The sequence below is a fragment of the Sesamum indicum genome, linkage group LG2 (genome assembly GCF_026168435.1).
Source record: "Sesamum indicum cultivar Baizhima isolate 11 linkage group LG2, ASM2616843v1, whole genome shotgun sequence".
Taxonomy (NCBI): Eukaryota; Viridiplantae; Streptophyta; class Magnoliopsida; order Lamiales; family Pedaliaceae; genus Sesamum; species Sesamum indicum.
Window position 1 is genome coordinate 16,522,094 of NC_142658.1, and position 15,042 is coordinate 16,537,135.

Sequence of the window (15,042 nt, forward strand, 5' to 3'; positions counted from 1 at the left end):
CTCCCCCCACCCCACCCCCCACCCTTTGGTTAGTGTACAGAAAGGAACACTCTGTGCATTGGCTTCAACGTCGTCACAACGTCAGTGTCGAACAATCTTTTTCTTCATCCTCTTGAGATAAATAATATATACATATACCTCTTCATTAATTTGTATGGATTGGCTGGATTTGTTCCTTGTAAGATATATTGTCTACTGATATTGGGTTCAAAGTTCTGAGTATCAATCCAAATACTAATTCCATTTTTTATACTATAATTATAGTTATTCGATATTTTTAGCACGATATAACTTACTAGAGTGACAATTTAGTTTTGTATGTTTTACTTTTTGTGATTTTAAAATTGGTTGGAAAGTGATGAAAATTCCATCCAATTGACTTGAAAATCAAAAATTTAAAAACTTAAGACTTTATCCCAGTAAGTTATAGAATCAAAATGCCAAAAGATTATAATTACATGATACTGCAAGAAAACGGCTCAATAACAATAAAAAATTTAATACTAAAATCAGTGTCGAGCTAATTGACAAGTAAAAATTCTTGTTTTTAATCTAAATTATTCAATACATAAATTTTGACATTTGTTGCCAAATTCGTTAGAAATTAATTTTTTTGTATTAAACAGTATAGAATTGGCAGTAAGAAGTTTATTTGCTATTTAACTCGATGTTGATTATATTTTATTACAATCAAGTCATTTTCTTGCAGTAGAACCAAAATAACATTTACCCTGAAATGTGGATGGTTTATCTATTTATGTATAATTAATTATAGTTTATAACTACAAAAAAATTAAACTTGTAATGCTTAAGTAGTTGCTTAATTACTAATATTCTTTAAGGTAAATTACATTTTGCTATTTGAACTGTATTTCTTTTTATTTTTATTATTTTTAAATTTTTTTATGTCAACTTCCCATCTCCACTTTGTGAAATTTGTCCATTGCCATATATGGCCGTTTTCTGGCCGATTTTTCTGCTTAAAAAAATTATCACATGCACTGCACATGATATTTTACCTACATATTGCTCTTAAATATCATATGCACAGTACATGTGATGTTTTTCTAACAGAATTATAAGAGTCAATAGTATTTCATTACAAAAAAAAAAAGGAATTATGAGCGGGTTCAGGAACTATTCTTTTTTTTAACGAGAAAATACTACACTGTTGGACCCGAGTTTGGAATGGCCATGGATTGGGAGCTCATTTGTTGTAATAGATGATGTTCCTAATTATTTGGAACTATTGGGTGGTGATCGTTCCTAATTAGTAATGAATTTTGTACACTTATTCTCTATTTTTTTGTTATAAAAAAATTGTAACATATTTTCTTCCATGGAAGGAAAATTGGTTCCGTTTTTTGTTCACGTCTCTATGTAAAATCTCTGCTTCCACCTTACTTCATGACCACCTTTGCCTGTTGTCACTTCCCCGTCTCTATTTCTCCAAGCACTCCCATCTCTGCGACGGATCTGGGTATCTGGCACGACATCGCTGCCCGTCGCTCACTAGACAGTGATGGTCGGTGGAGATGGAGCAAAGGCCCTCCACCGGCGTGTGTATATATATATATATATATATATATTATATCTAGACCGATTATTTTTTACTATTTTAAAATCAATGATTATTAAAAATTGATTAAATTTTATGATTATGATGCAATAATAAAAGATCCAATTATTATTATAATAAACAATAACTTATAATATATAAGGATATAATGGAAAATGACAAAAAAAAATTGACACCGTTAAACCAAATAAACGGCAAGGGAAAAGCGTGCAAAAATTAAAAAAATACATGAAGTTTTTTGCTTATATTTTTAACACAAAGAATTTTTAATTAAATTTTTATAACACGTGAAAATTTTTTCCTCGTATTTATGAAAGAAACTAACAAACACCGAATCAATATCTTCAATAAAAAATGGTAGCAAATCCATCTGCTTCTTGTTAAAAGTTATCTTATGATCTCAAATACTTCTTCATTGGTATTCACTAGAAAAAAGACACTAATGAAGCAGCTTCATCCCAACCATCACCTTTTCTTGTTTAATGTTGAACCCAATAAAACGCAACATAGCGAAAAGCAGATTACATCTAAATTAATATAACACCAAGGAAGACACTTTTTATTTAAAAAATAACATTTATGATACCATTCTATTACTTTTTTATTGTGTCGATAATACTCTTTGATGCAAAATAAAAATAAAAATTGCTCTTTAGGATTGTATCCGACTTGAGATATTGAGCCTGCTTTTTCACAAGTTTTGAGAGGAACCTACAAAAAATTACATTAGCATTGCGACACATAAGTAAATAAATAGTTGAAAAATAAAAATGACATAAAAATAGAGCAGTACAGGATGATATAATAGCAAGTGATCATACAAATGAGTGCTTTCTTGGACCTAGAGCATTTTTTAGGCATAACTCTTAAATTAATTTCAGTTTTTTAATGTAATGCATCAATTAAAATACTTTATTTTTAATTATAATATATTTTTAAAGCATGAAAAATTATTTACTATATACATACAGAAATAAACAATAACTAGTATTTAATAAAAACATCAGCAATACGTATTTCCATGATAAATTCAACACACTCATCAATTTCCTTCCCATTGAAACCATTCACTCTCTGCTTATGTTATCAAAAAAAATTAAGACCCTCAAATGCAGAAGTCCAGTGAAGCAGCCTACTTATTCCCTCTTATTAAAATCTTCAGTAGATTTGCAGCAGGCACAAATACATTATAATAGTTCTACGGGGAAACGGACAAAAAATAAAAGGTTAGTTAAGATATGTTATGAGAACTTCGGCCACCTATTATTATGTCTTACCAAAAAAGATAAAAAGATTAAACTGTATAGCATGATTCAGGCTTCAGGAATATATTTTGTCAAACTAATACATTGAAAGTCTATATCAGTTATGGGCCAATGCTGTTTTTCCTTGTATCGACCTCAGCAACGGATAGAACTTTAAATTAAGGCCATGAAAAATGCTATCGTTCTGCCTGGTTGCATCACAGAGTACCATCTGAATCTGGAGAAGCTTGTTTCTTTTGCAGAAGATTGACTTATCCCAAGAAGTTCATGATAACCAAATGAAGTACCAAATTGCAGAGAACAAAATCCGCAAAAGCACGCTCTGGAGGTAAATCCTGCAAATAGTAGATACAAAATCAAGTGATAAGGGCTACCAAGCAAGACTTCAACTAAAATAACCTCGGAAGACTCCATGTGATAATATTGTCTGTATCCACACTTCCCTTCTGTAGTATTAACCAATATGGTTGCTACACTGATCTGACTTTAACCAATCTGTTAGTAGGACTACGAGATAGAACAATTTCCTTTTTATCTTCTCAAAGAAAAAGCCAGAAGTTCCAGGGTTTCATGCTCAATAGTTAGATGAAGTCTAACAAAGGTAGACCTATCCTCACAGCCAAGTATTTTAGCTTAATACTTCCAGAAAGTACAAATGCCAACAGTTGAATTGATAAATGATTAAGTAACTGGAAAAGCAAAATAGCGATTTCAGGGCTTAAAAGTTTTCATAATTCTCCATGACAAACAAGAGAAGATTGATACTGATCTATTGGTGGGACAGAGAATTTACTCTGAGAAGCATTACCTTGAATTCCTTGTTTTCTTTGTTTACTTGAATCCGAAGACTAACTGTCACCAAAAAAAGCAACAATCTGATAGTCTCAGATTCCATAGATCCAATAAATATTTTGGCACAAAACAAATAGTCATGCAATAAACTTACCAGCAAGGACCGCAGTTCCCACACACGAAAGAACCCCTGAAAGAAAGGAGTTGAATGGGAATGATCCAACAATAGCCATGTAAACTACCTGATATCAGCAAACATCAAGCAGAACATCAGTTTCCCCATGGTAGTAACAAGAAAGCAGATTTTTTAAGAATTGTATGCATAAGAAATCAAAAGCTAATTGCTACGATATAGTTACAAGGTCACAGCACATCTGATATGTCTGATTTGATTCGATGGACTGCTAAATCGTTTCAACAAAGCACATGGTTAGACCACTGAGTAAGATGAGTGACATTACAAGTCTAATGAAATAGAAAATATGATGGTGTTTTGCATTTAGGGCACAATCAGCTATTCGATATTAGACCAGAGAACATAACTGAGTAACACATTTGGCTACTTTCTTCTAGATCGTTTCCTTCGTTATCCATAGTTAAAACAGCATGAGCCCACATATATTTATACATCACTTAAACAAATTACCTAATGTTCAAAAATCACATCTTACAAAAATCCACCATTGTTCTTATATCCTGTAGATTGTCGTCAATTTTATAATCATATTCAAGAAGCTGATAGATGCTTCTTAACAAATAGGCAAAATTGCACTTTTGGTCCCACTAGATAGAAGGTTGTTCAGTATACATCGACACATGGAAAAAGAATTCTCTCATATGAGAGATTCTCTCCCCTCGAATGAGGGTTTCCTTTTATTCTGGTGCATCTAGGATTTCTGTTTGTTTGCTCAAGGAATATCACTATCTCTTAAATACACCTCACCAATCAGTTTATTCCATAAATGTTTGTTACTTTTGGATTTTAGTTTGTCCTTGTTTGTCTGTGCCGTGTGTTATTCTCTTGCCTTTGGTCTGTCTCTCTACTTTTTTTCTGGTTTGTTTTCTTGGCCTTTCTACTATCTCCTTGCCTAGATTGTCTCATGTTTTTCTCCCTTCTCGGTTATTTGTTTTCTGCAGTCGGTTTGCCATTTGTTTGGTGCAGATGGTTTGCTATCTTTCAGTCAGCTTATTGTGGTATTGCATCCAATACTTGCTTCTCAACCTGGAATGGAATGGATCTGGATAGGTTGGGGAGTTCTCTATCCCTAGGGGGGATGGACGAGAAGGAGGCCACCTTACCGCATGGATTGTGGCATCGTGAATCGGATAATCAGGGTTTCTTTGTGGTTGGCCGGGTCCTTAGCCAGAGATCTGGTCATTCTGACGTTCTTCGATCTACGCTTAGTAATGTGTTTAGTGCCGTCAAAGGTATGGACTTTAAAATCATTGGTCCAAACAAGTTTCTTCTTCATTTCAACCACCTTGGTTCGGAATCGTGAGCAAGGCCCTTGGGCATACAAAAAAAAACTGATTGTTTTGGCTTGTTTGATTGGAGATCAGAATCCGAATATTGTCGATCTAGATTGGTGCGAGCTTTTCGTCTTAGCCCATGGTCTGCCTCAGTAAAATGACTCGAAATATGGCAGAATTTATTGGTAACTAGATTGGGAGATTTATTGACATTGATTTGGACTCGAATGGTTCCTCATGGGGCTCTAATCTTCGGATGCGTGCTGCCATCGATGTGACATCATATGCTTAAGCTTCATACTGTTATGGGAGATGAACATAAAGTACCGTTCACTTACGAGAGACTACCCAATTCTTGCTCCCTATGTGGCTGTTTGGGACATATCTCCAGATTGTGTCCGATTCAGTTTCACGACGGTTGTCAAGATTCGGGGGAAAGCACCCCCTTCAGGCCACGGCTCCATGCTCCACTCCCATCTAGAAACAGGTTCCGTTCCGGCCAATCTGGTGGTACTAATGCTTCCCCTCCTATCATGCAACCTGTTGGTGTTGGGAGACCCAATAGAGGTGTTCCTCCTCACGCTCGGGGCACGGCTAGCTTTGATGATTTCCCTACCTCTCCAAACCCATCCATTCACACCAGACTCCTCACTTTATTCCAGTACATCCACCCCCTTAGAACACAAATCCGTCTCCTACTTCCCCTCCCGCAACTATGACCGATCAGCCACCCATAATCCATTCACACGTACCCCACCACTTACTCTTAACGGCTCCGTCTCCCCCACCTCCAACTGATCAAACCACTCTTGCAACTATACCTCTTACCTTCATCTTGCAGCCTCCCCTAGCCGCCTCTATGCTCAAACTGACAAGCAATCTAATACCCCAAACCCTTGAAATCCATACACCAAACATAACCCTGTCCGCCCTAAAAAAGGTGCACTATCAGTTACACCCTCACAGCTCACAGCTCACAGAGCAAAAGCAAAACACCCGAAGCTCTCTCAGACATCACCAATTGAATGTGGGAGACTGCTAAGCAGTCCCGCCAAGAGCTATAAGTCTCCTAGCTTGGGACTGTCGAGGTTTGGGGAACCTCGATAGTGTTCATGAACTCAATTCACTTATTCGAGTCTACCCACCCCAACTTGGTGTTTTTGGCTGAAAGCAAGTGTAACTCAGGCCGGTAGGAGTTCTTAAAGCGGAAATTGGATTTATTTGGAGTAGGCATGGATTCACGGGCGGAAGCGGAGGCCTCGAGCTGCTGTGGGATAAATCAGTCACTGTTCAACTCCAATCGCTATCCAGATTTCACATTGATGCCACGATTTAGTTGGATGATGGATGAGATGCTTGGCATTTTCCCAGGTTCTATGGGGAAGCTGAGAGGAGTCGACGTAAATATGTATGGGATGTTTTATCATCTTTGGGAACACAATAAAACAAACCTTGGCTATGCACGGGGGTTTTAAATGAAATACTAATGCAATCGGAAAAACAAGGAGGGGGAGCGAGACCCGTATGGCATATCGATGACTTTTGGGACACACATCAATAGTGCAATTTGCAGATATGGGATTTCATGGCTAGGAATTCACATGGAGTAATAATCACTTGGAGCCAAACACCATCCATGAAAGATTGGACCAAACCTGTTATTCACCACCTTGGACACAACTTCTCCCTAATGCTTCAGTTATCACCTATCCCCCGTTTAATCTGATCATATCCCCATCTTGGTAAGGCTAAGCTCTGGACTGGGACTAAATTTGCAAAAGAAGAATATTTGGCTCTTCAAGGCAGGATCCCGAGTACGAGGAGGATGTTAAGAGATGGTGGTCGAATCTGACTGCTACAGCGAGTTCCTCACAGTTTTCAGGTAAATTAGAGGCATGTGCACGGGTGCTTAACAGCTGGAGTGGCAGTAGGAAAAATTTTGATATCCATCGCATACCTCAATTAGAGAAGGAAAGAAAGGTTTGGTTATGACAACGAGTCAACAACAGGAATACAAACTTCGGGATGAGCTAAAAATCTTGATTGCACAACGTGAAATATACTGGCAACAGCATAGTCATGTGGCTTGGTTACGAGAGGGAGATCGTAACACAACTTTATTTCAATACAAAGCTAGTGCGCGATGGAAATCTAATGAAACCCGTAAGCTGAATGATGAGAGTGGTACCTATTTTGACAAGGCGGAAGGTAAGCAGTGGTTGGTGGTAGAGTATTTCCCCAAGCTGTTCGAATCACGGACCCCAACTGAGGAGATCGAGTATGGAGTGCAATACATTACACGGTCTCTTAGCGCCATTTCAGCATTACAGAGGATGATGTTTTTAGCGTGGGCGCTATTTATTTCACGTGGGCGTTATTTCAGCATTACACGGTCTCTTAGCGCCATTTCAACATTACAGAGGAGGAGCATACGAGAGCAATCTTTCAAACGGGTCCTTAAAACATCCGACCCAAACGGTATGCCCCCTATCTTTTATCATCATCTCTAATATATCATTAAGCATGATGTTTTTGAATGTGTCCTTGACCTTCTTAACCATTGCATCTTACCTTCTACTATCAACGATACAAACATAGTTCTTATCACAAAGTGTAAACAGCCACACACACTTAACCAGTGCCACCCCAATAGCCTTTGCATTGTCATTTACAAGATCACATCAAAAACCATTGCAAATAGAGTAAACCTTTTCTGGACAAGATCATTAAAAGCTCCTTACTGATAATGTACTTGTTGCATATGAGTTGAACCACCTCACGAAATCTAAAACTAATGGTAACAAGGCATTTATTAGTAAGGCGTATGATAGGGTTGAGTGGGTTTTCTTGAGACGTGTCCTTACTAAAATAGTTTTCCAGATAGGCTTGTTCGTCTTATCATGTTGTGTATTTCATCCGTGACCTATTCTTTTGTTGTGAATAGGCAATGCTTTTGGTTGGTTCACCCTCAAAAGGGACTGCGGCAAGGACCTGTGTCCCATATCTTTTCCTTTTGTGCACTCAAGCTTTGAGTTATTTGTTAAGTAATGCAGAACAGGTTGGAGTTATTATTGGAGTGGTTGTTTGTCATCGTGCCCCAAAGATTTCACATCTTTTTGCCAATGAAAATCTTGTGTTTTGCCAAGCATCAATGGAGGCAATGCACCACATTGCCAACTTGTTGGATGCTTATAAAAATGCCTCCGGCCAGGAAATTAACTTCAGCAAGTCCACTATTTTATTTAGATCTGTTTTGACTTACTAGACCATATTCATTTTGTTCTTAGCATCCGAAGACAGGAGTGTCATGAGAAGTACCTAGGCCTTCTGGCTATTGTGGGAAAACCAAAAAAAAGCAGTCTTCGGATCTATTCGGGATAGAGTGTGGCAAAGGATTAGTGGTTGGAATGAGAAGTTCCTATCGCAAGCGGGAAAGGAAGTTTTGGTCAAATCAGTTCTTCAGGCTATCCCAACCTACGCTATGTGGGTCTTCAAGCTTGCGCACACTTTCCTTCGAGAGCTCCATTCTATGATCTTGGATTTTAGTGGAATAATCGAGGTCAAATGGAAATTTACTGGCTCACCTGGGATAAGTTATGTCCATCTAAGCAGGACAGAGGCATTGCTTTACTTAAGGCAATGCTTGGGAAACAATTTTGGAGGATCCTCACAAGTCCAACCGATCACTCCTCACTTTTCAACGATGGTTGGAGCCACGGTCTCTACACATATTGATGCATCATCAGGAAACTGGAATAGGGAACAAGTGGAAAGTTTATTCTGTAATGCAGATTGTGAGATCACCCCTTGCTCGTGGTAAGCACTCTAATATCCCAGTATGGCATTATTCTACAAATAGTGCCTATTCAGTCAAAAGTGCATATCATCTCTATCGCATGCAGTCGAATGGTGCTACCTCGTTTCATATCCCATCTGTTGGGATTTCATTTGGAAAGCACGAGTTCCCCATAAGGTGCGTGTCCAGGCCTGGAAAGCATGTAGGTATGGCCTCCCTATGTGCGTTAATCTTGCTTGTAGAATTGGAGATGTCCCTAACCTATGCCAACAGTGCGCGATGGAGCCCGTGGATGCTAGTCATGCGCTAATTACCTATTTTATTGCTCGACAAACGTGGGCTTTATCTAATATTCATTGGAATATTATTTCGGACCTGAATGATAATATTGAGTTTTGGGTGCGGCATGTTAGGAAACAGTACACCTAGAGACGATGACTTTAACCTATTTCTGTTAATTGTTTGGGCCATTTGGTATCATAGAAATGTTGTTGTTTCTGAAGGGCAACAGGCTGCTCCACATCATACTATTGATTTCGCCATCTCATACCTACATGCTATTAGGGGGAGCCCAACATGAAAGATGGAACGTGGAGACGATGGGCGCACCCTTTTTTTGGTTGAAACCTCCCTCGGGTAGTATCAAAGTAAATTCCAACGGTGCCATCTTTGAAGAGGTCCGCCGGGTGGGTCGTGGAGTCATTGCTCGAAAGAGTTTCGTTCGTGCATTGAATGGTTCTCTGATCGTATCAAACAAGTGGCAACACCAGAACTAGCAAAGGAGTTGGCTGCACGGGAAGTAGCATGACTGAAAGCTAAACTGAAGGCCGTTTTACTCTATATAAAGTACATAAATTGAGGAAAAATGATGTTCTGTCACTAATTTTCCCTCCACAAATCATCTTCCAGCATGTGCAGTCCAACTTTTTTCCTCCAAGACCTGTTCACTAACAGCACGTCTTGTTGCCGTTAGGGTTTTGGTACTACATCAAACCCGTAAACTGTAGGACCAAAAGTGGACAACCCCCTACCTACTGGGACCAAAATTGCAACTTTCCCATCAAATACTAGCTTGTGCATACATGAAATTTTTAAGTATTTTAATTATCAAGGTATCCCAACAGAGTAAATAAACAAAAAGATCCCCCTTCTATTTATGTGTCAATGTAAAGGGTTGGGTATCTCGTTACTCCAACATTATGGTAACTTTTGTACTTTTTAGCTTAAGGCTCATGATCTTCGGCCAATCTGTTAAGGCGTCCATTTACTCCATTATGCTTGGATAGATTCCTTGCATTTGTAGATGTAACGCCGGTGATCTAATGCAGCATAGATCATTCAGCAGTGAGAAATTTGTCTCCGAAGGTCCCAAGAGACAACTCTTAACTCCAAATTGACTATCTAACCCAAGGTCACACCTCTATAAACATTTGATTGGATGCAGTGATGTGAAGTCCCAATGTCCCTAAATAGGAATGGTGCACTCAATTCTACTTAAGAGTGTCAACCTACACTAGCATTAAGGAGTATATTCATGCTAAAGCACCAGAAAGAAGTACAAGAAATGACTGTGATTCTATTAAGCACTCAAAGTAAGAATCTGGCCAGACTATATGGTTGTCCAAAGATTTCAACCACCATACAAGCTGAAACCAACGGTCTTGCACACTGTTACCACTGTACTGCCTCACTGCATGAATCACTACCTCTCCATGCTTTTCTCTTGATTCAGCCAATTTGCTTGGATGCAACCAACATACCCACATTACCTTATGCCCATCCAACATCACAACTCAACTCTACACCAGGAACAAAGCCTTTGATCTCGCTCTTAACCGCAAAAAGTCCTTCGAATACATGACAAATATCTGTCGTTAGCTGAAACATCTTATTTCTGACCCCAAATTACCAACCAGATCAGCAACTAAGAAAATCCTACAAACTTCCCAATTTTACGCGGCAAACTGTAATCACACTAACCAACCTAAAAATTCTGAAAACTATCTTACTTTATCCTAGCCCACACGAAAGCAAGGAGCTATATCAACTACTAGATACATATTCAAACTTAGAAAACGAATTCCCAAACATGGAAATCATTTCAGATCACTTCAAATCAATGAAGAAAGCACCATAGATCGATATACCCAATTAAGTGTTGAACCAACCTGAATTACAGCAGTAACAACCGCAAACACAATGTAGAGATCGATTATCTGCATGTCAATGAAATAATGTCATTTTAAGTTACCAAAAAATCACTTGAATTTCTGAAAATTACCCACATATACGTAGCGTCTGTACACTTATTACACAGGAAAGAAGCGGGAGCATTGGAGACAGACCTTGAGATTATTGGGAGTTGCGGCGTAGGCAGTGCGGAGAGAATGAAAAAGAGCTTGGGCATCCTTTGTCGTCGCGGATCTCCCCATTTCTCACACTCCAAATCTCTCTGCGTGCAAGACTCCAACAAATACTAAAAGCCAAAACCCTTGTCCGAGGACCGCAAGTCACTTGTGACTCTGTGTACCTATATTTTTGTATAAATCAAATTGGTATTCGCTACGCTAATATAAGTCTAAATATGTAAATACCTCCCATCTTCAATAAAATTATAAATATATTTTTTATATTATAATTTTAATTATATATATTTTTGTTCGATGGTCAAAATTTACACTAGCACCTCTTAGAAAATATTTGTGTACTAAATTTAATTTTAAAGAATGTCAATATAATTTATTTCTATATTTTTTAAATTAGACGCCAGCAAATTAGTGGTGATCAGAAACTTAAAAATCCCAAACTGCTCGGACCAAAAAGAAACGAATCGTTTTTTATAATTTATCTTTCGAAACACAATTTTAAATTTAAAAAAACTACGTCGCACTTATTGGTTTGATTTTGATTTAGAACTAATAAAGTCACAGAACATTGAATCGAATCGTGAACTATATGATTGAAATTTTAAGTTATACATAAAATAATTTGATAAAATTAATTAATTATTCAGAAGAATATCATATTCAAAATATAGAAATTCAATGTTCATATATTGTCAAAGGTCCACATTGCAAGGCTTATTTTTGTAAAACTTAGATTTGAGCTACATACAACAAAAAAATGTATTTGAGTCTTGAAGATAACAAAATCAATATTTGAAGCCTTTTAGTGGGGATTTGGCATTCAAAATGCTTTTAAAGACTTTTAATTGTATTATATATTGAATTATTGTGTATTTAACTGGAATTGTTCTGAAACTTGTTACATTTTGTTACTTAAAGACTTCAGCTATATTTTTGTTAGTTTCAACGTTTGGAGAACTGCCAAAATCATTTGAAAATCGCCCTAAATTGTTCGAAATCACACTTCTGATTTTGGTTTTGAAAGAGGCAAGTTGAAAAATTATTTTATAAAATTGTTGATCACAATTCGATTTTATATAATTTAGAAAAATTGAAATCACACTATGATCACTCCTACTGCAAATATTAATAGATAAAAAAATTTCTAAATTGGAAAAAGAACACAAAGCAACTTCCATGGGAGGTGGTAAATTTCTTTTTCAAAAAATTGGGGATAGTGTTGTCCTTTTTTCTTAGGGAAAATTACACTTCCTTTCTCTAAAGTTTGGTGTAATTATATATAAATCTCCTATAGTTTTGAAAAATTACATCTAACATCTTGATGTTTGTTTTCGAATCAACTTGATGCCAAGAAATACATCAACTTCACCCATATCCTTCATTTCAAACTTATTTTTCAAAAATAACTAGGTTTGGGTTATAATTTATAGACATGATTCTATTAAAAGAATATCATCTACATACGGACGTAGAACTATCATTTTATCTCCCTTAACCTTACAGTATATACACTTATCATTCTCATTTACGGTGAAGCCAAATGCAACAATAGTTTTATCGAACTTTTCATACCACTGTTTGGTTGTTTATTTAAGTCTATAGAGATACTTAACAAGTTTACAAACCTTGTGCTCGTTACCATGTGCTACAAATCCCTTAGACTGATCCATGTATATTTCCTCCTCGAGTTCACCATACAAGAAGGTTATTTTCACATCCATCTGGTGAATCGGGAGATTATACAACGAAGCAAGTGATATAAGCACCTGAATTATAGTCAATCGAGCTACTGGAGAATAGGTATCGAAATGATCTATTCCCTTCTTTTGTTTAAAACTTTTAGCCACCAATCTGGCTTTAAACTTATCGATGGCCCCATCAGGTTTCAGTTTCTTTTTAAAAATTCACTTACACCCAATTGTAGTACACCCGGAGGGAGATCATCTAGTACCCATGTTCCATTAGAAACAATGGAGTCCATCTCACTTTGGACAGCTTCTTTCCACTGCTTAGCTTTTGAATAAGCCATAGCATCTCTAAAAGTTACTGGATCGTCCTCGATGTTCTAAGTGAAAATATCATTTCCAAAATCCTTGACAACCTTAGCTCTCTTACTTCGTCTTGGTTCATCTAACTCCTCATGAGTCGGACTAGTTCTACTACCCCACATTTGACACCTTTTCTACATGTTCAGGGATAGATGTGAAGGCAAGTGAAACACTTGAAGGTATTATTATTTTCATAGAAAATACATCTTATATGGAGATAGCATCACGAAATTCGACTATTGTGTTGACTTCAATGCCTAGACTTTCTGATTTAATAACAAAAAATTTCAAAGCATAACTTGTCTCCACATAGCCTAAAAACATATCATCAACAGTCTTAGGACCAATTTTTTTCTCGTGTTCTAGGACCAGCACTTTTGCTAGGAACCCCTACACTCGAAAGTATTTAAGGCTTGGTTTCCTATCTTTCTACAACTCGATAGGAATACTCACATTGTGTTTCGAGAGACTCTATGCAGAATATGGCAAGCATTCTTCAAAGCCTCTCCTAACAAATACTTTGATAACCCGAAGGTTAGTAGGAGACTATTAATCATGTCTTTAAATGTCCTACTCTTTTGTTCAACTACTCCATTAGATGAAGGGGAGTATGGAGAAGTCTCTTCATTAATAATGCCAAAATTTTAAGGATATTTATTAAACTTACTCAACTCATACTCTCCTCCTCTATCAAACCTTAGTTGTTTAAGTTTCTTTCCAGTTTAGGTTTTTGCTTCATTTTTAAACAAAATAAATTTATCTAATGTTTGATCCTTATTTTTTATGAGAAAAACGTAATAATATCTATTGTAATCATCAATAAAGGTAATAAAATAACGTTTGTGGTCCCTGGTCAAAACTTCATTGAACTTACAAATATATGTGTGAACTAAATCAAGTATTTTTTAATCCCTTTCAACTGACTGATAAGGTTTTCTAACTTGTTTAGCTTCTACACATGCTTGGCCTTTGTGATTTCGTTTAATATTTTGACTAAGAATTAAATTTAAATTCATCATTCGTTTGATTGAATTAAAATTTACATGACCTAACCTACTATGCCAAAGATTAGAAGATTCCACATTCAATCCAATAGAATCAGAATTATCATTTTTATTATTATTCTCAACTCAAGCTTTGAACAAGCCACCGTCTAAATAACCTTTATCAACAAAAATATCAAATTGTTGAATTACAACTTTATTGAATTTAAAAGCTAATTCATATCCCTCACTAACTATTACAAAACAACTAATAATATTCCTTTTGACAGTGGGTACATGATGAATTCTTTTTAACGACAAATGCGGCTTGAAGGAAACTTTAAGTCTGTGCTTCTTATCCCAAGTACTTCAGCTACATTGGAGTTCCCCATGCTTACTGTCCTTCCACGATAGCTTGATAAGACACAAAAAGATATTTATCAACACAAACGTGCACATTTACTCCAGTATCAATCAAGTAATCACAAAGTTCGTAAATAGTCAGGAGTTCGAGTTGTACTAATACATACCCTTCAATTGCTCCTAAGGTGCTAGCACTGCTAGAACCTCTCACAACCATGTTGACAGTTGTCTGCCCAGTCTTGGCCTTTTTATCAGGACAAAGCTTGGCCCAGTGTCCAATGCCCACAATTCAAGCATGATTTGTTTGCTTTTGGTTTCTTATTTTTGGTAGCCTTGTCTTTATTGATGGGTTTTTGAGTTCGAGTTAATTTATTCACTTT

At 36.8% G+C, this 15,042-nt stretch overlaps 1 protein-coding gene across 1 annotated transcript; it reads right to left on the reverse strand.

The window, feature by feature from the left end:
• Positions 1–2,818: 2,818 nt before the first annotated feature.
• Positions 2,819–11,428, reverse strand: LOC105155948 (dolichyl-diphosphooligosaccharide--protein glycosyltransferase subunit DAD1). The gene is made up of 5 exons (XM_011071937.3): positions 11,248–11,428; positions 11,071–11,118; positions 3,791–3,878; positions 3,653–3,696; positions 2,819–3,179 (listed from the first exon to the last, which is right to left on the reverse strand). Exons 1-5 carry the CDS (start codon positions 11,332–11,334, stop codon positions 3,096–3,098), a joined length of 351 nt encoding a protein of 116 aa, XP_011070239.1. The 5' UTR covers positions 11,335–11,428; the 3' UTR covers positions 2,819–3,095.
• Positions 11,429–15,042: the final 3,614 nt, after the last annotated feature.

Coding starts and splice junctions, on each gene's coding strand:
- LOC105155948 (XM_011071937.3), bottom strand. CDS start 11,334: ATGGGGAGATCCGCGACGACAAAGGATGCCCAAGCTCTTTTTCATTCT. Junction 3,697..3,790: donor GGGAACTGCGGTCCTTGCTG/GTAAGTTTATTG, acceptor TTTTGGTGACAG/TTAGTCTTCGGATTCAAGTA. Junction 3,180..3,652: donor AAGAAAACAAGGAATTCAAG/GTAATGCTTCTC, acceptor TACTATTTGCAG/GATTTACCTCCAGAGCGTGC.